The sequence below is a fragment of the Palaemon carinicauda genome, chromosome 2 (genome assembly GCF_036898095.1).
Source record: "Palaemon carinicauda isolate YSFRI2023 chromosome 2, ASM3689809v2, whole genome shotgun sequence".
Taxonomy (NCBI): Eukaryota; Metazoa; Arthropoda; class Malacostraca; order Decapoda; family Palaemonidae; genus Palaemon; species Palaemon carinicauda.
The window spans coordinates 157,782,706-157,809,458 of record NC_090726.1 but is presented as its reverse complement, the minus strand read 5'-3'; the positions used below and the strand labels follow the sequence as shown (position 1 = coordinate 157,809,458).

Here is a 26,753-nt window from a genome sequence, read left to right as displayed (position 1 = left end):
CTGGGCTTCACGGATCCCTCTTTGGCAACCAGCTTCAGCCACCTTGTGAGCACATTTGTTAGCTGCTGTTGGTTGGTTTTCCAAAGTCAGGCGTGCTTGTCGTTTGGTTTCAATGAGAAGAGAGATGGTAGCATCATTCTCATCAAACCAATCCTGCCGTTTCTTGGTGGTGTAGCCTAGTGTTTCCTCCGCGGCACGGGCCATGGCGTTTCTGAGGGTGGTCCAGTGGTGCTCAACAGTGGCCTGACCCACGGGGTCTGCGAGGTGTTGTTCGCAGGCCTCCTTGTAGTTTTGTGCCACCTGCGGGTTGCGGAGCTTACTACAATCAAAGCGTTAGTGTGGTACGCTGTCAGGTGCCCTTCTAGGTGGTCGTAGGGTCGTCACGGAGAGTCGGGAGATGAGGAGTCTGTGGTCCGTCCAGCAGTCGTCCGCTCCGGGCATGGATCGGGTGATGCGGACGTCTCCTCGGTCTCTGGCTCTGGTCAGGACGTAGTCCAGGGTGTGTCAGTGTTTAGACCGTGGGTGTCTCCATGTGGTCTTTTGTCGTTTTGGTAACTGGAAGATGGTGTTGGTTACCACAAGTTGGTGTTCTGCACACAGACCCAGTAGGAGTTGGCCATTGGCGTTGCAATTTCCAATGCCATGGCGGCCGATGATTCCCTCCCACAGGCGATGGTCTTTGCCTACTCGGGCATTAAAGTCGTCAAGCACAACGAGCTTGTCATTGACGGGCACTGCCTGGATGGTGCGGTCGAGCTGGGTGTAGAAGGCAGCTTTGTCATCATCGGTTGAGGTCATAGTCGGGGCATAGACAGAGATCAGGATGAGGTGTCTGTCCCGCGTGATGGGGATGCGGACAGTCATCATGCGCTCACTGATGGCCTTGGGAGCGAGGTTGTGCTGCTGCACTAGCTGGGAACGGATGGCGAAGCTGACACCGTGGATGCGAGGCTCCTCTAGGGCCTTGCCTTTCCAGAAGATGGTGTAGCCTGTTCCAGCTTCCCTAATGTTGCCCTCTTCGGGTAGTCTGGTCTCGCTTAGAGCCGCCACATCAACATTGAAGCGGGCTAACTCCTTGCAGACGAGGGCTGTACGTCGTTCCGGGCAGTTGGTGTTCGTCACGTCTTGGAGGGTGCGGATGTTCCACGCACCTAAGGTTAATATTTTTATCTTGTTGTTTCGACCGCATTAGTGGGATGTCCGCCAGCCGCGGTGAGCTGACCAGACGGGTTTGCCATGTCCGATGTTTACCCCACCTTTTCTAGGGGCCTCCCCATGTGGGGTGGGCTGCGGTGTCCTCAATAGGCCAGCCCAGTCACGGGTCCAGCTGCCGAACTCTGGTGTCACGGCACCGTCACCAGAGAGCGACTGAATCTTAGACTCGCCGCCTGAGTGCAGTCGTGGGCTAAGGGCCTCCAGCTATCCAGGCCTGCCCCCTTCACCCACGGTGCTGTCGCCTCAGGACTTGGTGGTGGTGATGATGATGATGATGGTGAGAAAGAGGTGAAGAGGGGTGGAGGAAACGACAGAATGCCAGTAGCTGGGTATATTGTTTTGGGTGGTCGTGGCTTTGCAACGGCCACGCACACACACTTGGCCCACACCGTTTTCACCGCGGCTCAAGACATATGAGACAGGCGGCTTCTCCGATGTTGGTTGCATCGGGCTGCCGGGTTCTTGTTATGTCAAGGCCCGCCTTGTTGCCTGCCCGACAGGCATTGCCCTCTTCCGCCGGCGCTGGGAAGCTCCGCCGTTGGGGTCTTGTTTGGTTTGATTTTGGAGTTTTCCTGGGGAACAGTACCACGGACGGAATTAATGTTTCTTCCACTACACCAATTATGGAAGGCTTTCTGTTCTACTATAGACTAATTGTACAGTTTCTACAAGGCTTAGAGATATGCTTGGCTACTTTTCAAGAAAACCCCTTCTCTGTGAGATGTTACTGGATAAATTCCAAGTGTGAAGGTCCAGTGTATTTAGACCATGGGAAACCTATGGAAATGTGTCTAGCATAGAAACAGCTTTACTTGTGAGGTCTCCAAATCTTATACCCAGAAGGAGACTTGAGCCCACCAATATACACTCAGCATTTACATGCCAATAAAGTTATAACAGATAGCAGGAATCATGAGTGTTTATAATGATGGTATATTAAAGCACTTTTTCTGTTTAGTACAGTATACATAAAAGCTTTATTTTTCCCTGTGGGTGTTTAGGCTGGGTTTGTTTATCAGCAGTGAATAGCCTAAACTTCGGTAACGAGTCGGCAATATTTCGTCATATTTCAGTGAGAGAGAGAGAGAGAGTGAGAGTGAGAGAGAGAGACTTGATACCAGAAAACCTCAAATCTATCTCTCTCTCTCTCTCTCTGTAAGAAATAAAATCTTAGTCACAGATGGCAACCTGAGTTTGATAATGAAATTAACATGACTATTGTTAGTAGTGGCGATCAATTCTTCGCTTCAGGTAGTATAAGAAACAAAAACACAGCATTCGATTACCACAGCTCTCTCTCTCTCTCTCTCTCTCTCTCTCTCTCTCTCTCTCTCTCTCTCTCTCTCTCTCTCTCTCTCTCTCTCTCTCTCTCTCTCGTGTTATACAATACATACATATAGATGAAGAAACCAAAATAGGTTTTCTTAAAAAGTGTCAATTAAATATGAAACGAAAAAATTTATCGCGTATACATCCATTTCAATCGCAGCTTAAAATACGGCATCCGATTTCGTCAGCAAACCACTATATTTTAGGAAACACCATTCTATTCCAGAAAATTGTTACTCTTTAAATAGTTAATTGCGCTATAATAAAACTTGTACTTATGTTTTTAAATTTCGGGTGTGTTTTAAAAATTGAGTATTGGTGACTTCTTTTTGTTTTACTTTTGGCTGTGATCAGATCAGCTGATGTCTAGCTGCCGCTCTCAAGAATACGCCGTACGCATACAGTAACAAAGTATTGTTTATACCATTTCCTAACATATCCAAACCATCTTTACAGTTAATATTACACAAGCACCAATGTGATATAACCTATCATATTTATTGTTTAGTATATTTAAAACCATCTCTCTCTCTCTCTCTCTCTCTCTCTCTCTCTCTCTCTCTCTCTCTCTCTCTCTCTCTCTCTAGGATACCTTTCGCTACCCCTCATTTCTTACCTCTCTCTATCTCTCAAACAAATGAAATCTTTGTTGTTTCACAAAGTTTCAGTTATATTAAAAATCAATCATGATTCAATTTTCGTTACCTTCTCCAATCTCGCACCATCTCTGTCATATTGAACATTATAGCGGTAATCTAATTGTTCGATGACTTTGAAAACCGGCCTAGTACTTTCTTCTTCTTTTTCCTTTTTCCAGAGGGTTCCATAATTGAGGTGGGTAAAAGTTGACTTATAACTGAAGTTAGGAAAAGTATTTTGGATATGGAAAGGACAATTATCTTTCGTAACTGAGAATTATCGTAAATTGTCATTCTGTCATTAGCGACAGTTTGCTATTGTTGATCAAACGCAAAAATAAAAAAGTTTTCCAGCTTTGCTACGAATTTAGGAATTTATATGGATACGATAAGTAAAATATTTGTAATAGCATAATATTTACTAAATGCTTTTAATATCATTAGCTATCACTTTGATCATGTGTGTTTAATGCTTTTGTTTGTTTATTATGATCGAAGATGGAGCGTACAGTAAATAAATGGTAGGTTTATGTTTCAGGCGGCGTCTTAAAGAAAAACATTATTTCATTTATTTCGAAGTTCTAAGAAAAATTAAGTAGATCAACATTGGTAATAACAAAATCATCATATAAAAACTAACCTATACACAGATGTGTAAATGCGTTCGTTTCTTCGTTGTGATCAGAGATAAATGCAAACAAAACAATGGTCGTCATTTTTTATTGTGCTTTTTGGCGTGTTTAGGAAACGTATGATATAAAATCTCCTTTATTTTGATAATTTTGGATTTTCAATGATACAGGAAAACTTAGTCTATACAGTGATGGGTTTGCTATTCACCAGTTGTCTTATATAATAGATATGAAAAACTTATTAAAATTTCTCCGTATTTTAGGTTGTGTTATAACCGGAAATATACGGTATTTACACCCATCAGTTGTAATTGTAACCTTTTTCAAGTTATCTGAACTTTAAAGTATATTAAATGTTTTATTTATTTACAAGAACAATTTAATATCATAAAAAATACAGTATAGTACATAGAGAGTATTGGAAATGGGTAATAAACACGTTTGAATAAGCAAATTGCTGATTGCCATGGCCCTAATGGAATTATTTCTGTTAGTTGTGTTTCGAAATATGCAATTTTCCATTTATGCGGGGTCATTGATCGACCAAATTCTGGCATAATTCGGGACCCTACTGTACTTTCAAGGGCCGGTGCATCAGTTCTCGTAGAAGTAACTCTGTATCAGTTCAAGACTCGTGTGTTCACCTTGGTAGCAGCTTAGGTCCATTCATAAGGAATATGTCTGGTGATGTATCTCAATCCTTGGCTGATCCTGAGGCTTTTGCTACAGGATCAAGATTGGCTACTTGATTCTGGTTGTAATATGGGGATTGTTATAAACTGGAAGTTGATTCTCATACCCAAGCAAAGGTTGAAGTACTGATAGACACGGCAGCATTGTGGTTCTTTCCATCAGACGATCACATCAGCAGGATCAAGGAGGGAGTGCGACATTCAAAGTCCAACAGAAATACTAGTTTGGCGTTGGCAGAGTCTTCTCGGCCACCTTTCCTCACACCTTTCCTCACTAGAGAAGCTTATTCCTCGTGTCATCACCAGAGATCTCTTCAATGGCGTTTGAGGAATCACTGGTTAGTCTCCAGGAATCACCCTTTCCATCTAGTTTCAATGGGGCCGTAGGCTCAGGTCGATCTTACTTTATGACTAAACGAGGAAAATTCATCAGGGGAGTCCCACTCGACTCTCTACTTCCAGACATGTAACTTTTTTTATATGAGCCAAGTTCTCTTAGGTCAATGGGCAGAAGAAGAAAAGCATCTGTACATCGTCTTACTTTGTTATGTTCCCCAGGATCAACCTATTCGCTACAATGCTAAGCAGGAAGCTCCCAACACCTTCTAACACCTATGGGGTCACTTATGCCTTTCTTCATATTGCTGATCAACTGAATGTTGATTATGCCGGGATGGTTCCCAGATGGCCACATGCTGAGTGGTATCTCAATCTGTCAATACTTCTAGTTGAGGTCCTGAGAGAACTACTCCAGTGGTCCATATTTCTTTGTCAGTTGCATCTTAAGAGGTACCACTAATTCATGAAGTCTCTTGAGCTTCAAGATTTCAGAATCCAGCATCACTTCTAAGCGAAAGACTTTTAGTGAGACACTGCACAGATGTCTGGATACCTGTGAGTCTTCTGCTACTATATATCTGAATAAGTGGGCCATCTTCTGTAATTGGTATTGTAGAAGAGATACCTCTCTGGTCAGAGGTCTATGATTTCCTCTGTCTTCCTTTGCCATGAGAAGTGCCTCTCAGTTGTGGCTTTCAAAGGCTACCGCCCAGCTTCGAGCATGGTCTTTTGACTGAAGGGTATAGACTTCTCCTCTTGGAGTTGTTTATGCTCATGAGAAGCTTTGATCATTCTGGTCTACCTCAGGACTTCAGGTTCCCAGAGTGGGATGTGACCCTCGTTCTCAAGGCTCTTAGGTGTACCCTGTTGGATCCTTTGAGAATGTCGTCATCTGCCAACCAAGGCTGTCTTTTTGGTAGCTTTAGCATCGGCGAAGAGAGTAGGTGAACTGCACGGTCTCTCCTATTCAATAACATCTGCTGAGGTTTTGAAGTAGGTCTCCTTTAGTTTTTTGCCAGAATTTGTGGCCAAAACAGAACCTATGAGTGCATGAACCCAGGTTCAAAACTCTCTAAATCTCTTCTCTACGTAAAGTGTCCCGTGATGGCTCTGCAGTGTTATCTGAAGATGACCAGACATCTCAGGCCTGAGTGTTGGCAACTCTTCTTAAGCACGGGCAGAACCAAGAAAGAGGTGTTGGGAAATATTATCTCTTTCAAGCTCATTGAGACTATCTGTAGAGTGTATGCTTTGATTGCTGAGAGAGTTGAGATACCAGCTAGGATCAGGGCTCATGAAGTCGAGGGTATTGGCCCTAATGACCCTCCTTAGTTTTTAAAGGAATCTTGTATTTAGTCAGGTGTTCAAGGCTAGGGTATATAATTGCCAAGCCACCTTCATGGCCTCCTACTTACACAAGAGGGAGGACAGTGGAATATAGTGATGTATTTGTATACAGTAGTACCTACTCCTGGACATTGTTTATATTTACAGTACAAGGTAATGTACTGTAAATGTGTGAATCCTTGCAAGACTGTGCAAGAAACGACGCATCAGGAGTTGCGTCGTGCTTCAAGACTTGCGTAGAACTTCATACGAAAATGATTAGTGATCTTTGCATAAAATATGTACACTTAGTTAATCTTGAATGCAGTATCATTGTATACATATTGTGTAGTAAAGTCTAACAGTAATGTATAGTACTGTATGTTAATTATATATTATACAGTACTATACGTAAATTGCTACCCGTACTGTACTCTACAATATGTAAATGTAAGGTATGTGTGAAGTGAGTTTTCAAACAGTGCGAGTCGTCTGAACTAAAACAGTGAACACTTACAGTACAGTTAAGCTGTACTATAATGATAGTACATTACTTAAATTACAGTAATATACAGTACAGTATAAGCGAGTGTTATATTAGATAGGAACAACAGTGTTATTTTGGTATAAGTATCGTGATGACTGCTGTATTGTTACGTACTGTACTCTACCGTAGTCTTACTGTGTCCAGTATGTAGTGAACATGTGTGCACATGTACTGTACACCCACTGAAATATTTTAATTAAATTACAAAATTTTTATACTGTGATAGAAACTTAGAGACTTTAGGAGAGACGAAGAGCAGACAATTAAAGAAGAATGGTGTGATATTAAGAACATATATTTGTCAGTTGGTAGTGAAGTTTTGGGACCTGCAGTTACAAGGAGAAAACCATGTACAGTATATCAAATGATACTTGGGATATCATAAAAAGCAGACAAAGACAGAAATTGATTGTTGAAAGTTTTCGAGGAATTAATGAAAATAACAAGGTAGAGCATGCTAAATATACCAGTATATATAGTGAATTTAAAAGAAAAGGCAGGAATGACAGGAGAGAATATTTAGACAGGAAACCAGGTGAGGCTGACATAGCTATGAATTCAGGGAGTGGCTATGGTGTAAGAATTGCTCATAGAATTATTAACGAAATCTCTACAGGAGCAAAGAAAAAGCATATACCTATTTAAAAGAGAGATGGATCTGTTATAACATCAGAAGATGAAGAAAGGCAACATTGGATTGAAAATGGCTAGGTAAAGTAAAATTTGGAAATCAAATCGTGAAATTACGTATAAAAATCAGGCTATATATCAGTTTAGTGAGATCTATGTTGCTATATGGATATGAGTTGTGGTATGACAATGAAACAATATCCAACAGATTTTTGTATATTTGAGAACTAAGTCCCCAGAAAAATATTGGGAGTTAAATAGCAGGACAGGAATAGAAACAAAACTATAACTATACTATCAAGTGCCATATGTTTCTAAGATCATGGTGAGGGGTAAGATGGAGATGGTTTGGGCATGCTCTTTGCACTCCCAAGAGAGATTAGTTTACCCAACTTTTAACTGGGCTCCTCAAGGCACCAGAAGAGTTGGAAGACTCAGGCCTACATGGCTGAGGACTATGAAGCGTGAAGTAGATGATGAGTGGGGAAGTATTGATTTCAAAAGCTCAAGATAGAGATGACTGGCGAAATCTAATCGAGGCCCTTTGCGTCAATAGGCGTAGGAGGAGATGATGATAGAAACCAAGTAAAAACAATATTAGGCAGTACTTAGTGTGTTAATCCACTATGCATAGGCAATGGGCAGTGAGTTGGTAGGGTTAGGAGTTATATGAACCTGGGGTAATAAGTATTCGCGGATTCTTGCTTGTCGCGCCTGTCTCTCTTACCTAACCCCGCAAAGACCAAAGGCTGACTGTATGGACTGCCATCTCCTTTGGAAGAAGGGATCCCTACTTTAACCATACACAAATATCCTTGTGCTGACCAGGCCCTATCAGCTTATTTATCCCAATGATTAATAGATAGTGGGTTGCGGGAGTTGTCTCTGTTACTCCCATCTGGGACTAGGCAGACTGACACTTCCAGGGAAGAAAAAAGAACCAACCAGATTAGTTTTAGACGGACTTCCAATCCATTAGTGAGTCTCTCTATTTTAAAGGTCGAAAAATTTTGTATAGGAGTATGAACAAATAACTAATTTGAAAAGTAATTTATACTTTTCCTCAACCATCCCTCTCAATTCTGTGTCAAAGGTCAAAAGTGAAGAGCTTTTGATAGGTGTTGGTAGGGCTACTCGGGTGTGCTCACCACCTGTCGTTACTGCCACGTTAACAAAATCAACGGCTGTTCCAGGTCCGCTGAAGACAATTCCTCATTTTCAATGACTCAAGTGTATATAAGTAGGAAAAAGACAAATTACTTTTATAATTTTTTATAATCCTCTAAGAAAAAAATCAGGCTAGTTATGGGAGAGTTGTGAATGTTATATTGAACCTTTTAAGCTATTTGATAATGATTTTGATAATATTATTGTATTTACAGTGAACCCTCGTTTATCGCGGTAGATAGGTTCCAGTCGCGGCCGCGATAGGTGAAAATCCGCGAAGTAGTGACACCATATTTACCTATTTATTCAACATGTATATTCAGACTTTTAAAACCTTCCCTTGTACGTAGTACTGTTAACAAACTACCCTTTAATGTACAGAACACTTAATGCATGTACTACAGTACCCTAAACTAAAACAGGCACAAATATTAAAGGTGATTTTATATCATGCATTTCCTAAACATGCTAAAAAGCACGATAAAAAATGGCAACCAATGTTTTGTTTACATTTATCTCTGATCATAATGTAGAAACAAACTGGAGGTAGAGCTTTGCTTATTACCCAGACATATTTCCCATACTTTTCCCTTAGAACTACATCACATCTTCCTACTTTAGATATATAGATATATATATATATATATATATATATATATATATATATATATATATATATATATATATATATATATATATATATATATATATATATACGTATATATATATATATATATATATATATATATATATATATATATATATATATATATATATATGTGTGTGTGTGTGTGTATATATATATATATATATATATATATTTATATGTATACACATATACATACCTACATATATACATAAATACATGCATACATATATATATATATATATTACTGTATATATATGGGTTATGGAAAAAATCCGCGAAGTGGTGAATCCGCGATGGTCGAACCGCGAAGTAGCGAGGGTTCACTGTACCTCAGTAACACACTTCTTAGGTTTAATCCTCAGTTGTGTGTTTAAGAATTTTATTAGTAAACTCTTGGTTTTTTTAATATATATTTGTTCCAACACAGTTACTTACCTAGAACTACCTTCTTAGGAGTTACTGGTAACGCTACCTAACCGACCAGCTTTTTGTATAGTTTACCCTCTTTCCGTTTTCTAAGGGGTCAACCTCAGGCGGAGTGATATGTGCCCTGAGGCGACCCGGGGTCGTGAAGCGTGCTATCTCAGGTCGGCTCCTCAGTAAGTTTCTGGTCGCGTCGTGATCATCATCTCGCCGCGCTCTCTCTTACCTTGTGCGACCCTTTGTGTCCCCCGATCCTTTGTGCTTACCACGCGTTACCCACGTGTTTCCCTTTCACTTTCCCTTTGCATCCTTGTGTCTCTTGGTGTATTAGCATTGCGTTATGGAGCAGCCTCGTCGTTGCCCTGGGCCTGTGGCCAGGAAGTCTTGCGGGGCTTTCCTTTCGAAACCTGAGATTGATCCCCACACCTTGTGCTCCACGTGTAGGGGAAAAGTGTGTTCCCCTGCCTCCACGTGCCCGGAGTGTGCTTCCTGGAGTGAGATCCAGTGGGTGCTCTTCGGGACTAAGAAGAAGAAGGCGGCTAAGAAGTCGCCTAAGAAATCCAGTGTCTCGTCGCCTGTGGTTTCCCCAGACGTCTCGGCAGACCGTAGCTCCCATCCTTCTTCCCCTACCCAGAGTAGGGGACGAGGTAAGTCCGTTGCGGGGAAGAGGCCCATTGCCCTTCCCCAAGAGTCTGATATTCCTGTGGGGGAAGTGTCTAGTGTGGGGCAGGCATGTGTGGGGCCTGAGGGTAGTGCGGGAGTGTGGGTAGGAGGCGAGGTCCTGGTGCCCGCAGGTCCCGTCTCCTCGCCGAAGGAGACGCCGAGAAAGGAAGTTCGTCGTCTTCAGACCCCACCGCGTGGGTACCCCCTAGGACTCCCTTCAGGTCGCCCGCTAGAGGAGAAAACGTCGAGCAATGGCTCTATAAAGGACTCGCTCGGTCCCCTCCGGCTCCCTCGTCTACGCTACCCCCCGTGTTTCTGCAGCCTCCCAGACCTGAGAAGCGTCGAGGATTTCCCCACGCAGTCTTGGACGTTTCGGGGGGTCTGGTGGATTCGTCCTCATCCTTGTCATCGTCGTCGGCATCGGACTTTTCTTCTTCTTCGTCGTCAGAGGACAAGGACAGGAAGTATAGCAAGAGGAAGAGGGAGAAATCCCGCAAAAAGAAGAAGTCCCGTTCCCGTTCCAGACGGAAAGAAAAGCTCTAAGTCCTCTAAGAAGAAAGCCAAGAGGAGCAAGTCCAAGGAGTGGGTGAACATCACAGTGCCCCGGAGCGAGCTGTTTAAGGTTACCACAGCCGCGGCCGCTTCCGAGTGGCTCCCTAGAGCCTCGCCTTCTGTGTCTCATCCTCCTACCTCCTCCTTCGGACCAGTCGCCCGGGAAGAGGGGTCGAACTAGGCCCCCTGTGTAGTGACTAACCCAACGGTGGCCTCCGCTTCTTCTTCCCTTAGGAAGGATGTACGTCTTTTGAAGGAAGGCTTAGCGTCGACCACGGGCACCTTGGAGGCCTTCCTAAAGCACCAAGGGCGCCCGTCGGTTCGCATGGATCCCCCATCCACGGAGTCCCCCGTGGAACAAGGTACTCCCATGACGGATACCTTCGTCCCCACGGGGCAGCCCATACCACGGGCAGACTCGTCCAGCGTTGCTTTTCCCACCGTCACGGAGTACCCCCGTACGGAGGAACTGGTGACGGAAGACCTGGTGGAAGGAGGGGAGTGCTCGTCTGACGACATCTCCTCCTACCGTAAGGTTCTGGCCCTAATTCGTCGACACCACCGATTAGACGAACCTAAGCCCTCAGCAGCAAAGGCCGTGCTGTCCGGACTGTCCAGAATGATCGTCAACCCTGTGCAACAAAAGCCTTCATTGTCTCTCCCTCTCGCTCCGGACGTGAAGTTGGGGATGGAGCAAATAGATAGCTACCTGGCAGGACTGGCGGAGGCCCCCAGAAGCCAGGGTTCCTCCAAGCTGCTTCCAGGGCTAAAATCGCAGAAACGTTTCTACGTCCCAGAAGGGCATCGCGGCGGACCCCGTGCGGTAGAAGCAGCGGTGACCTCACTGAACCAGGGAGCCTCGGAAGACAGGGCCACCACTGCCCCCGTGTGCTTTTCCCCGTCAGAAGCCTCTATGATGGAGGACATGGCACAGGACCTTGTCTACGTGTCCTCCTGGTTGGATTGGTGGTCTTGCTCCTTGGTGGGGTTTCAGGCGTCCCACGACCTCTCCCTTCCGGACAATCAGGCCACGCTGAAGGAGCTGGTTAGTTCGGGAGGCAAGGCCTTTAAGTTTTTGTCATCCCAGTCCCTGTCTATGGCTACGAACTGGGTACTTAGAAAGAGGGATACTGTCCTTAGCAAGTTGGTGCGGAAGTTACCGGACAGAGAAGCGAGGAGACTGAGGAATTCCTCCGTGTGGGGAAACGACATTTTCCCCATCAAATTGGTGGAGGATACGATGGAGAAAGTGAGGAGGGTGAGAGACACGGACCTTAGGCCCCCCCCCTATGAGGAAGGCCGTGTTTAGAAGAGCCTCAGCGGACGTCCCTCACTCCTCCCAATCCACCCCTTGGCTTCCTCGAAGAGACCCACCGTCAGCTCCTTGGCTTCAAACCTCTCAGCAGCCCACCCGTAGGGCCAACGCAGCCCCTCAGTCAGCCTTCAGACCCTCCTACAGTAATTCTAGGAGAGGTCGCTCTGGCCGCTCCTCCAGAAGGAGGTAGGAAGGGAGGCCCCCTACTCCTACAGGATCCTCTAGTAGGGGGATGCCTCAGACATTTTTGGCAAGCATGGCGGGATCTCGGTGCGGATCCCTGACGGTCCTGAAGGAGGGCTACAGACTCCCTTTCCTAGAAGAACCTCCCCCTCTCATCCCAGCCCACCGGGCCGAGTGGCTGGTTCCAAAGAACCCCTTGAAGAGGTCGGTGCTACAGGAGGAAGTAGCGTCCATGATCGCCAAGGGAGCTTTAGAGCCAGTGGAGAACCCTGGCCCGGGTTTCTTCAGCAGGCTCTTCCTTGTGGAGAAATCGACAGGAGGGTGGAGGCCGGTCATAGACCTCTCAGCCCTCAACAAGTTCGTCTCAAAGACGGACTTCAAAATGGACACCCCCAAGACAGTGATAGCAGCCTTGAGGGAGGGGGATTTCCTCATGTCCCTCGACCTCAAGGATGCCTATTTTCAAATCCCCGTGCACCCCTCCAGCAGGAAGTTCCTCAGAATCAAGTGGGAGTCCAGTGTCCTGTAGTTCAAAACCCTTTGCTTCGGCCTATCGACGGCCCCGCAGGTGTTCACGAGGATTTTCACCACAGTCTCGGCATGGGCGCACGAGAAAGGCACACGACTGATTAGGTACCTGGACGACTGGTTGCTTCTTTCTGCCTCAAGGGAGCAACTGAAGGAGCAAGGCGTGATGTTGCTTGACCTCTGGAAGGGATTAGGGATCACGGTCAACCTAGGAAAGTCCCAGCTAGTCCCCAGCACCAGGATGACTTATTGGGGATGGTCCTGGACACCTAGTTAGTAAGAGCCTTCCCCTCAGGGGAGAGGATAGACAACCTGGAACATATCCTTCAACCCTTCCTGACGGGCCAACCCAGGAGGGCCAAGGACTGGCAGAAGTTACTGGGCCACCTGGTTTCACTGGAGAAATTAGTACCGCAAGGGAGACTCAGGCTCCGACCGGTACAGTGGAATCTGAAGGAATCGTGGACCCAAGGCAAGGAGCCCCACAAAATAGTCCCAGTCCTCCCGAAGACGAGAGAGACCCTGCTTTGGTGGAACATCAGGTCGAACACAGAGAAGGGAATGCCCTTCGCCCCCGATCCCCCGGAGATACTGTTGTTAACGGACGCATCGAAAGAGGGTTGGGGAGCACACCTGCTAGGAGAATCGACAAGAGGGCAGTGGTCCAGCGAGGAGGCGTCTCTCCATATAAACATCCTGGAGATGATAGCGGTTCTGAGGGCGTGTCAACAGTTCGTACACTTCCTACGAGGAAACACTGTGGCGTTGATGTGCGACAACGCCACAGTAGTGGCGTATGTAAAGAAACAGGGGGGCCTGAAGTCAAGAGTTCTATGCGCCCTAGCCACGGAACTGTTAGAGTGGACGGCAGAAGAAGGGATAGAACTGACGGCAAGGTTCATCCCAGGAAAGAGGAACGTGCTGGCCGACGGCCTCAGCAGGGCAGGTCAAGTGATAGGCTCAGAGTGGACCCTACACCCGGAGGTAGCTCAGGCAGTCATCCTAATGTGGGGCTCCCCAGTGATAGACTTGTTCGCCACACGTCTGAACGCCCAACTCCTTGTGTTCTGTTCTCCAGTCCCAGACCCGTCAGCAGCGTTCGAGGACGCCTTCCAACATCCCTGGGACGACCTCGATGTGTACGCCTTCCCTCCCTTTGGGATGATCAGGCAAGTGCTGAACAGAGTGAGAGCGATGACCAACCTGTCGATGACTTTGGTAGCGCCCTGGTGGCCGGAGAGAGAATGGTTCCCAGACCTAAAAGAATTAGCTCTTCGTCCTCCTTGGCCGCTTCCGGACAGACCAGACCTCCTGCGTCAACCTCACTTTCACAGGTGGCACGAAAACCCTCGATCCCTCCGCCTCCACGCTTGGAGGTTATCGAGAAGCTATTGAAGAAAGAAGGATACTCATCGAGAACCGCGGCAAGGATGTCGTGTTACCTACGGCGTTCCTCGGCAGTAGTTTACCAAGCAAAGTGGGCAGTCTTCATGAAGTGGTGTGCGTCCAAGAACATCAGGCCCTTAGGGGCGTCGATCCAGGATATTGCAGACTTTCTGGTGTACCTGAGAGACGACGTGGGTTCGTCTATTCCGGCCATCAAAGGAGTACGAGCAGCCTTAGGTCTAGTCTTCCTCCTTAGGGGCCTCAAGAAACATCTCTATGCTCATCCGCACCTTTGAACAATCATGTCCCCCCCAGGAAGTAAGGGTTCCGCAGTGGGACCTAGCCAGAGTTCTCAAGGTCCTGTCAGAGCCACCCTTCGAGCCTCTCAGGGACGTACTAGACAGAGAACTCACCCTTAAAACAGCATTCCTTTTAGCCCTGGCCTCGGCGAAAAGAGTTAGCGAGTTACACGGCCTCTCTTACGAGGTCTCACACTCCAAAGGGTGGAGAGAAGTTACCTTTAGGTTCGTCCCTAGCTTTGTGGCGAAGACGCAGAACCCGGCATGTTGGGATCCTCAGTTTGATGGTTTTTCAGTGCCAGCCATCCCTCGCTCCAACAACCCGAAGGATCTACTGAGAACAGTAAGAAAATACCTGGAGAGGACCGCAAAATTCCGTCCGCAGATCAGAAATTTATTCGTCTCAACAGGCCGGGTGAAGAAACCGGTCTCGAAGAACTTTATCTCTTTCTGGCTACGACAGGTGATAAAGAGAGCCTACGAGGCTTCTGGGACTCCTCTCCCAGGTAAACCAAGGCCACATGATATTAGAGGTCTGAGCACCTCCCTGGCCTTTGAGAAAAACATGGCTGTGGGAAAGATCCTGAAGGCAGGTACCTGGTCTAGACAGTCCACCTTCACGGAACACTATCTCAAAGATTGCTCGAGGAAATACTTGGACAGGTTTCCCATTGGCCCAGTCATTTCGGCCCTTCAAGAGATCTAAGGTCATGGCTCCAGGGTAACCGGGGGTGTTAATGCCAAGAGACACTAGTTCCTTCCTTAACCTTACCCCCCCCTCACCTCCTTTCCTTCCTTCCCCGGGCTGTACTGCCCAGGAAGATGTCGAAAAAGACCTTAGCCACTTGAAGAAACGTCCTCCAAGAGAACATGTATCGGAGTTGGTTTTGAAAAGGTAAGCCATTAGACACTAAGTGAGTTTTTTGGATAGTTTCCCCTACTTTTCGTGCAGTTTTATAGTGGTCGTAGAACCAATACCTCCTTAGAGGTTCCCTCTCTCGCGTGCCTCCCAGTCGGCTTCTGGCCCCTGCAGGACACTCCCACCTCCTAAAGTTTAAGTCTCCTAAGAAGGTAGTTCTTGGTAAGTAACCGTGTTGGAACAAATCACAAATTTTTAAGTAATTTGTATTTTTCCTAACATACTTACCTAGAACTACCTTCGGGTTATGGCCCACCCATCCTTCCCCGAGAACCTGCAGGGTCGAGTAGTACCTGTTCCAACGAAACTTACTTAGGAGCCGACCTGAGTTAGCACGCTTCACGACCCCGGGTCGCCTCAGGGCACATATCACTCCGCCTGAGGTTGACCCCTTAGAAAACGGAAAGAGGGTAAATTATACAAAAAGCTGGTCGGTTAGGTAGAGTTACCAGTATCTCCTAAGAAGGTAGTTCTAGGTAAGTATGTTAGGAAAAATACAAATTACTTAAAAATTTGTGATTTTATAGTACCAGGTACAGAAAGTATATAGTGCTGTATATCCCACAGGTTAGCTGTTTTTTTTCTTGCTATAAATATAAGGTTAGATTCTATGAAGGTTTAAAGATTTTAAAGGTCGCTCATAAGCGACAGAGGCGAGAGACAGGACAGTTACCTATAGACTTTCTCTATTATTTATGATAAGTGCCTAAGCCTCCTCTCCACCCATCCCATGACCAAGGAGGGCCTGGCAGTGCCCGTGGATGACTCGGCAGGTAGACCTATAAAGTCCCGGAAAACCTCCCTCTCTAGGTCACAGGTATGATTGATAACACTGGTGAACCTGTTTTGAGCTATGAGCAGAACTTAAACTTCCAACTCACAAATCACGAATCAGATGTTATCCACTTGGAATAGTAAACACTACACTCAGTGATAGACTGAAGACACCTTTGTAAATTGTAAGACATTGCTTTGTTTGGGAGTGAACGAAATAACTACAAGCACGTGTAACATTGGAAGCAAAAAATTTCATGGCACATAACTAGCGTTGGTTGTATAACTCTTGTTTTTAATTTTGGTCATTTTTGCATAATGTAGTCTCTGGTAAGTATACAGTGGATTTGTTTTCATAAGACAGTCAAAATTTTCTTTTGTATATTATATATGCTTTTTATTTTACTTATCTTTCTCCTTGTATTGGTTTTATTGACCATGAGTGGTTCCCTTTTTTTTATAAATCTTTCATTTAATGATGAAAAGGCTGAAAAAAGGTATTTTATTCCTTGTCAGGGAGCAAGTGCAAGTACAAGTAGTTCAACTTCTGTCGTTCATTTGGTTCAAAGATACCAGCTTCAAGACCAAAGTCGTCCACTTCTAAAACTATTTATGCCTAAGCCAGATGCCCCTGGAATCACTACAAAGGTAGGTTTTATTTCAGTTATGTTGACCAATATATTTTCTAAATTATGTTTTTATCTTGAAGGAAATTGTGATCTTTCAGTTATCTTTATTGAACATAAAAATATTTGTTGAATAAAAAAAACATGATATGGAGTGTCACAAATTTTGCAGAACAAAATTGTAAAGAGCAGCTTTTTTTGCTTTCAATAAAAAGAAAAAATTTGAAAGGATGTTTGGCTAGTGATTAAGTAACAGCACCAAAGTAAACATAAACTATTTCTATGAACCTTTCCTGTTGTTCATATTGCTTCTCTCTTTTCACTGTTAGAGTGAATAAATTATTGTCACGTGGAAAGTAAGCCTACCGATTCATCTTCCTTTCTCGTAGGACCTGTTCTTCCACAAAATCAAGCCAATTCTCTTGAAGTGTTGGGCGGTAATTTATCGCAGATGGTTTGGTGTCCTGTAAGGGCTCCACGGTGTTATCTGAAGAGGACTCAACATATAAGGCTTGAGTGTCAGCATATTTTCCTGCGCACTGGTAGAAGTAGGGAAAAATAAAATGTAGTCTCTTTTTGGCCTAGTAAGGCAATCAAAGAGCATGTGCTCCAACCTTTAAGCTGGTCGAGGTATCAACTTTAACTATAGCTTACAAAGTCAGAGGTATTAGTCCCACTTTAGTCTTCCAAAGATGTAGTTTTTCCCCCCAATCCTCCCATAATGAAGGGGACGATAGTGGTATGAATACCAAGCTATTGGCCATCATGCACCCTATGTTTATTCCAGACTGCATCTCCCCGTTGAGGGAGAAAGAATCCTTCATTGACCAAGTACCAGATTAATATCCATGTACTGACCAGGCTCCAGCTGCCTACTGGTCACTATGATGGGCTGATAGGAGGTTGCTGGAGTCATTTCCCTCGCTTCTGTACAGGACCAGGGAAACTGGCATATTCCAGGGAAGAAAAAGAAACCACCAGTTTGTTGCTAGTGGGACCTCCTTCCCACCAATAAATAATTCTCTATTTTGAATAATGAAAGGTTGGCATATGCGTATGAACAAATAATGAATTTAAAAGTATAGATATTTATATTTTTCCTAGCTATACAAACCAAAGTCATTCTACATTAAACTTCCCTCTTCAATCACCCCTTTCAGTCCTGAGCCATAGGTCAAAAGAGAAGAGTCTTCGATAGGAGAAGCAGTGTGACTACTCATTCACGCTCACCACCACTCGTTAACTACATCATTAACAATTTTAACAGCTATTCCAGTTCTATTGAAGATATTTTCTATTTGTTCTTACATGAATACAAACCCTTGTCCTTTAATAGGTAGTATGATTCCAGTGAAGCTGGAAACTCAGTTATGATTTATAATGAGGTGTTGGTAGTTACTGGTGGGTGGCGGGGAAGCCCTGCTCTCTGCCTGTTCACTGAGTAGTTACTTTTGACTTCAGCCGCTGAATAATATGGACATACTCTCCGTGTGACAAACTTGGCTGTATTTGTTATTTTTCTTTATCTTTCCCGATTGTTGTGTGACTTGTTATTGAGAGATCACTTGTGGGCATGCAGTCCTGCCTAGGTGTATCGGGTCACAAGTGCAGCACTTTCATGAACAGGAGCTTTTTGGATCACCATTCTTTGTGCCCTTTTGGCAGAGCCCCCCCCCCCCCCCCCCTTTAGGATAGTAATGAGTGGCCATCCTTGCAGTGGTTAGATTATGGTAAGAAGAACTTCTAAACCTTTTTCATTTTCCTCTTTCGGCTGGGTGACGAAAAAGAATGACGACTCAGACCTACCCTTATCACAAGCTCTGAGTCCTGGCCCTTTCTGCTTCATGTAGGCTTAGCGAAAAAGGTAGTTTCATCCTTCACTTCAGCGGGAGGCCGACATTGTATTTTCAGAGGGCTACTCTGCTAAGGACAACTCACCAAGGACTCTATTTCCTTCCTTAGGTCTCGAGAGCATTCTATCGAAGGAAAGGCTCCTGCAAGCCCTAACAGGATCTAGGACTAGGTCTTCCTCTGTTGCCCAGTCTTCCCCTGTTACCCCGGCATAGAAAGCTACTGCTGTAATCACCTCAGTCCAGCTCTGGTCTTTGGAAGCTGCAGTTGATCATCGTTCCTCACCTCTTGCAGCGCCATCGTCATTAATTAAGGAATCTTGGATGATGTCTTTGAGTAAGGGAAAGAAATGCCTCCAACCTATTCCTTTGATCTCATCTTCTGCAATGGAGTCTTTTGGTACCCACCTTCCAAAGAAGAAACCTACCTTAACCTACTCTGAAGAGGAATCTTTTAAAACTTCCCATTGCAGCGGTCAAGAAGGATCTTTTTGATTTTTATGAGAGACCTTGTACAAGCACTTCCCTGTATGTACTGTACACTCTTTACTGTTTGCCCACGTGCTCATTAGTCAGCTGAGTTATACTTGTCTACAAGCAATCATCTGTTTGCGTTCATATGTGCTCATCACTTTGTACTCATTCGTCATCTGTTCATCTGTGTGTGCATGCTCATCATTCAGTATGCAATCATTAGGGGAGGATTCCCTGTACGTAAGCCGTCATGGGAATCAAGCTTGAAATTTTCCTTACGCATTTGGTTCCCTCCTGGGTCTTGCTCTCATTCTTTGGGAAGGTCGCCGGCAAACAGCCTAAGGACGGATTGGTCAGCAGGATGTAGTGATGTAGTTGAGTTAGCCTGTCAGAGGTATAGGTATTTACTCTGTTACCCAAGGGGAGTGTTGGATTACTATCCAGGCGCAGTTTTAGGACCTGACAGGAAACAATTTTAATATCTTTCAAAACATAGCTAATCAGTCGTGAGGTGTCCTTAGATGCGATTGACCCTTTGGCACCCGATTTAGGTCCAGCTCCAGAAGAGGTAGTGAACCTGGAGACCTAATCTACATTCTTGAAGATTCTGGATCTCGTCAGGCAAATCAACATCTCATGAGAAGTAGCTAGAGCTCCCATAAGAGGAGGAAAAAAACTTATCGATAGTCTTTTCAGGGCCACACAAGGTACGAGGCCTGCTCTGGAACTTCCCTTGTTAGAACTGACCAGGGAAGCCATAGATAGTGTAGACGGTCAAGTCTCCGGCCGGAGTAATTTGTTGCGTGTTAACCGATCTAACAGGATTATGCAACCGACACTTTCAAGGTAAAGTAAGTTTTGTCCTAGAAGAGGCCGTCCCTTCACCCTTACCAATTGCTACGATATCAACGACCATAACTCCTAAGATATCAATAGAGAGGCAATGGACTCTATCCACAGTCTTCTCAACACCCAAATCAGCCAATACGCAAGCTGCTGCTATGACAAGCCTCCAAGTGACCTCTTGGTTGAACCATTGGTCCTGAATGATAGCTTACTTTGCTTCTTCTTAGGATCTCTTAAATCCTGAGGATACGAGTAATTATGCAGACCTTGTTCTATCATAAGCAAAGGCAGTCACCTTCTTACCCCAGCTGTCAGCTAACCAGTGGACTAAATAGGTTCTTTAGCAGTGTGATCCAGTAGAAGCCAGGTTTGCAAGACCAATTTGGTGGTGAGAAGGTTTGGTATTAAGAAAGACCCCAGTGCTCTTTCCTCCAGAAGTGGAAGGAACAGTGGAAAAGTATAGGAAAATGAGCCAAGACTCCTTTTCCACCATTCTGTCACTTTTAAGAAATCTGTGATACCAAGGCCAGTCCTGAAGAATAAGGTGTCGACTTCACTGAAGCTGGCCCTGATGAAGGCATCCATGACTTCCATATCTAGGTTCACTACTCTGGCAGCTTCTCTCTCACGAAGATCTGCTGATTCTGTTCAGCCCTTTCGACCCTGTTGTGGACAGCCCAGAAGAGGAAGGGTTGGATAGGAACCAGAGGAAGCTATAGAAGGCTTTCCCTTCCTGCTACTGCCACATGTTGGGGTATGCCTGTAGTGCCAGTGGGCAAATTGTAACTACTGTCGTTTGGCTCTCGCCCTCCCCTAACTTGGACTCCGATAACATGGTTATCATACCACCTGACCTTGGAAAAATACCTCACCATTTAATCAGAAGTGAGGAAGAGGCTGGACAAAGGCATGCTACAGCTTGTATGAGATGGATCTCCGGGCTTTTATTGTTGCCTGTTCCTTGCGGAAAATTCAGTATGTGGCTGGAGACTGGTCATCGACATCTCAGCCCTGAACAAGTTTGTATTACAAACCCCGTTCGAGATGGAGATGGCGAGCACTGTATGAGCTATCATCAAGAGAAATGACTTATGAAATCTCTGGATCTGAGAGACGCATATGTCCAGGTACCAGTCCATTGGTCTTCTAGCAAGTTCTTATGCTTCATCCTGGGGGAAAGATCTAGCAATTCAAGGTTCTGAGCTTAGGACAGTCGACCCCCCCCCCCATTGTTCTCTCGATTACTCACACGCTCGTCTCAGTGTGGGTTCACTCCAACAAGATACGTCTTCTAAGATACAGGTAGTTGTCGACTTACAACATGTGCGACTTATGACTGTTCAGCTTTGCGACAATTTTTCCAAGGTGATGACGTCACAAGTCTATCGGAAATAAAACACTAATAGGACAAATATTTCCTTGGAAATAATCTATTTGCTTGTATAAATATAAACTGATTTATCTTGGTAAATTAGTGTTTTCTTTTATTGATAATATACAGTATCCATTTTCAGTAAAAAGTCCATTAAGAAAAGTTCTGATATCTGTCGAGTTCATATCATGTGTCTGAAGACGTCATATTACCGCCAGAAAGTGATGGGGCAATTTAGTGATTTCCTTCCATCATCGAAATATCAATTAACGATATACAAAGTATTTTGTCAGTCTGTATCGGTTGTTATGAGTACTACGTAGCGTAAAGTTGACGCTACGCCTTTTTTATTTAATCTCTGATAATAGATCGATATTTATCTAAGAAAGTCCACTAATAGGACAAATACTTTCTTAAAAATAATATATTTTGTTTTACATTATGAAAATGAAATACTTTTCCTTGGAAAGTTAGTATTTTATTTCATTTTTTGCAAGAAAAAAGAAAAGGATTTACATACTTTGCAAGTCATTCTTTGTAGAGTTTACGTCGCGTGTCTTGTGACGTCATATTTCTGGCGGAAGCACGCAGTCAAACCGAATGATTTCCTTTTGGCATGTTACCGAGTAATCTTATTACAGTATTCCCATCATCGAAGCATGAAATAACGATATCAAGTGTTTTAGTGGTCTGCATCAGTAATTATGAGAATAGTACTACTTACTGTAAATTTAAGAAAAAAGTCTGATGACGTCATATATCTGGCAGAAGGCGAGTGGCATATCAAGTGATTTCCTTTCGATGCATTACTAATACTCCCACAATCGAAACATCGATTAATGATACACAGAATTTCTAATAATATCCAAAGAAATGTGAAGATTTAACAGTGAATTAAAAATGAAAATAAGAGAAACACCGAGAGAGAATACTGTAATGGCTATAAACAAACTACTGTACATGAAAATTATGATATCCTGTAACATACTGGTGCTGATGTGATATTCATTATGAATATATTTCAAATAAATTAAGAAATTATATAAACAATACACCATTTATATGTGCACATTATCTCGGTATGGTAGCGGGACCTTCAGATCAACAGCACAGCTGATCGCAACCAAAGGTAAACAAAAAAGTTGGTAATTGTTGATTGCTAAAATGTTTCCAAAATTGAAAAATAGAATGCAATAATGCTTTGTTAAAGTATATGATATCCTATGGAACAAGAAAATCAAATAAGGATATAGAGTAAGAAAATATTGATAAAATATGACTTGGATGATTGGCGAATCATAACACAACTTAGTAAATACACGGAAACTTCTTTTTTAATTCGACATACATCAAGATCGACTAACAGCGCATCTGTCGGTCCTTATCTCCGTTGTAAGTCGATGACTACCTATACTTAAGAAGATTGTTTAATCCTGTTCTCCTGTTAAAAACAGTTCCAACAACATCATGACAGGATTCTCTCCTTTTATCACTATCTTGGGATCATGGTAAACCTAGAAAAGTCCAGTCTCATGTCCAACCAGAGGATGAAGTATCTTAATACAAATACAGTACAGTTAGCCCTCGATCTTCGTTGGTGTCTCTCAACAGAGACCACCACGAAAATTGAAGAACGCTATATGTGCCCTAGTGTCGGGGAATTTAATACTCCTAAGCAACTAACCTCTACCTACATGCGATCAACTAAGGTCCTCATTGATGCACTTCATTTTTGTCACATAGTCCACCAACTGTTTTGGAGATTTTATTACAGTAATTGTATACTGTAATACAGAACTGTACACACTCCTATTTTTACATTCTTTCCTTAATGAATTCATAATTCGTCTGTAACACTAAATAAACTATTTCCTTTCACAATTCTAAATCCTTAAAACCTAACTATTCAATTATTTTATTAAGTTTAATATTATATATAATTTAGTTGTGTCTAATTTTTTACTACATGATTTTCCTTTACCCTCTCATTACTTTAAATTTTAATTTTTTATTTCAGTTTATTTTTTTTTCTTGTATCTAATTATTTTCATTGCATTATTTCCCTTTCATATAATTTGATTCCTTCTTGTATAATAAATTAAAAGAATTTTAGTTTAGTTAACTTGAATAAAAAACAAGTTTTTAGTTTACCTTTGATACAACATTATTGTATAACATATTATCTTCCATTCTTCTTTCTTTTTTATTTAATTTTCATTTCTGTTATTCACACATCATTATTGTTCATTTCAGTCTATATTCATTACTTATACACTTTCCTATTACATGTTATTCTTATTCCCTTTGCTTATTCCTCATTATCTTTATATCATTTTTTCAATATGTTCGATAATGTATGTATTATTTCCTTTGATTCAGATTTTGTATCGACTAATTTATTGCATAAAACTTTTTATATCGCTTTCTTGTATCAGTCTTTTACTCCCGCTGAACTTTTTCACACTTGGCTGAGCAGCACCTGACAGGGCTATTCTATTTTTAGCCACTTTACCTGCTCAGATTATATCCATTTGTTTGTTTTATGAAGAAATTCTTTTCTTACATAACTCTTAGTTGTTAACAGAAACATTTGCGCTTTTTCAAAAGAAACCTCTTCAAAGATAGCATAACCTAAGAACAGGAAATATGTTCAGCTTTATTTTTAATTCCTTTTCAGTTTGTGAAAAAAAGAACATGGTTAGAAACAATGGTCAGAAAAAAAAGGTTGAGTCTTTTATGTTAACGAGTTAATTGGCTGTAAATGGAAATTTCATATCCTGTTTGACCCTTGTGTTTGATACAAAATTGGAAATTAATGTTTGGTATTATTAAATATATTTCATATCAAGTGATGGTAATTTTAAAAAGATTTCTTTTAGGAAAAAAAGCACATTCTCTTGTTGAAAAGTAAGGAAGTTACCGTTTATCATAAATTCTATATAAATTCTGATTTTATCATGGTTCTTCCTTGAAATAACACAGTTCTTCTCAAAGACAAATATTCAAGCATATGATGATTAAATAGCTACTATCACATTTCAATAAGTTTACTTTTTTTTTTTTTATATACAAAGGGAGAAGAATCTTTTCTGATAACTGAATGCAAATCTATATTTTTCATCATGCATTTTATATTATCAAATATTACTTGAACATGCTGTATTTTAGCTTCTTTTGACAATTTTTATTATTAACATTTCTATGGAAAGGGTTTCTTGCCAAATAGTTTACGTGTGTAAGCTATAAAGTTATTGTTCATATTTGTATTTTGCCTCCACCAACAAAGTTGGAAGGAGGTTATGTTTTCGCCCCTGTTTGTGTGTATGTTTGCGTGTGTGTGGGTTTGTTTGTGAACAGCTTCCTAGCCACAATTTTAATCGTAGAATGATAGAACTTGCTGGTATTAGCTGTTATGTAAAAAGCTGGAAATGGGTAAATTTTGGAAGGGCAATGTCACGGTCAAGCAAAGTGTCCCATTCACGTAATCAGCTATAAGTTTGGACATCGTTGTTACAGACTTCAAACTTGGTTCATATTTCAGTGTATGAAAATACATGTTAAGGTCAAAGTCAAGGTCGAAAAATAAGCTGCCGTTGCGGAGGTCTGCGCTCAATTGAATTCCCCTTTAGTTAGTACTGTATTTCCTCTGAAATTATTAATGTTGTTATTAAATCTATGTTTAATAGTATCATGTTGTTAGCACAATAATATGCAGTATACAGTGCAATAGGAGAGGTAAAATAGAAAGAGAAGAAGCAGAGAACAAAACCATGTCACTGTGCAGTAATCCTATTTGAGTTGACTTGATGCCGGGAAGGTCCGTGATGAATCAAAACTTCTGTTAAGATGAGTTAGTTGGTGTCCCCACCACCTGCCAGTAACAACTGACACGTCTGTATAGATTTTAACAGCCAAGTTTCCAGCTTTGCTTTACTCTCTTTTAACCCGTTTACCCCTAACGTTATTTGGAACTTTTCAACCCTTAACCCCAGGCGTTTTTTTTTTCAAGCACATTTTGCTATATATTTTTTTTTAAATTGCTCTAACAGCCTTAATTTTCGTCAAAGAGAAGTCAGGTTGGTCTCATTATTTTGGAAAATGACTGAAGTTTCTCATAAAGTTATCAAAAAAATGTAAAAAACAGTTTTTGCAAGGACATACAGGTACGTCCATGAGGGTAAAGGGATGAGTTTTGTGAAACGTACAAGTACGTCCATTGGGGGTAAAAGGGTTAAAGGACTTAGGTTTGTATAGTTAAGAAAAATACAAATTATTCTCAAAATTTGGAATTTTAAAGGACTAAGGTTTGTATAGCTATGGAAAATACGTTTTTGCTTTTCAATATATTTTTTTATTTTATCTTAACCCAAATTTTTCAGTCATCTCTGAGTTTCAGAGATTTTTATGCAAAATGCATTTTTTCTTATGAAGGTATATTTACGGTAATTAGTTTACAAGATAGCATAATTTTGCAAAGTTAATTTAAGAAATATACCAAAAAGCATGTCAGTACTTTTGTATTCTCTACCCTCTTTTTCATTTTGCAGGAGTGGATGTGCGTAGGAGAATGGATATCAAGTAGTAATGTAGTGACTTTGGGTACAACTCTTCGTCACCTTATTCCAGGGTCTCAGTTACCATTTATTATTACTGCAGCGACAAGTGATGGTTACATATATGCAATTAACAGAGATACAATGCAACAGGTACTGTATATATAATGATGTACATCTTTCAGTCTTGGAAGCATTTTGGATTGTTTTTTGGGTTGCTTGTGTTTTTTTGTTTCTTATTCCATCTGGAGAGGGAACTGAAATAGTATTTTTTATTTGCCTAACTAGATGAAATTGTGGTTCTGATTTTGCTATCATTTTTATTAAAAGAATGTGCATTGTTTATAGTTTATGTATTTACAGTACATTAGTGATACTTAGTAACTATATTTCTCTGCACTTTAGAAAAGAAGTAATTACTGGGGAATAGTTTGGTGGGATTTGTATTTATGCAGAGTAAAAACTACCTGTATTTATTTTGGCAGTACTCTGCTTTTTAGTATAGTTAAGTGTTAGCCAAGAATGAAATAATTTGAAGATAATGAATTACAGGCCTTCTTTTCAGGTGAGTTTCTTTCATTAGAGAGCACTTCCTAACTTATGGTATAACAAATTTTATTGCTACATCAGCCATTGCATGATTGTTCCCTGTTTCACCCCAAATTTATTGTTTTTATACTGTAGTATCCCCTAATTTTGTATTGTGTGTAGTTCCCAGACTTTATCCACTATAAGCAGTAGCAGCTGTAACTCAAGTGGCTCATGAAAGTTGTTGCATATGCACAGGTTCCATGGTAATGAACGGAGTTATTCTGTGTGTCTTTGA

General features: G+C 42.4%; 1 protein-coding gene across 1 annotated transcript in view; it reads left to right on the top strand.

The window, feature by feature from the left end:
• The window catches only part of MED16 (mediator complex subunit 16), a 258,180-nt gene that overhangs the window by 132,665 nt on the left and 98,762 nt on the right, over positions 1 to 26,753 (top strand). Inside the window, exons 8-9 of the mRNA XM_068359399.1 lie at positions 16,723 to 16,854; positions 25,922 to 26,080. Coding sequence (XP_068215500.1) covers positions 16,723 to 16,854; positions 25,922 to 26,080 — 291 coding nt within the window. The remainder of the gene's footprint in view (positions 1 to 16,722; positions 16,855 to 25,921; positions 26,081 to 26,753) is intronic.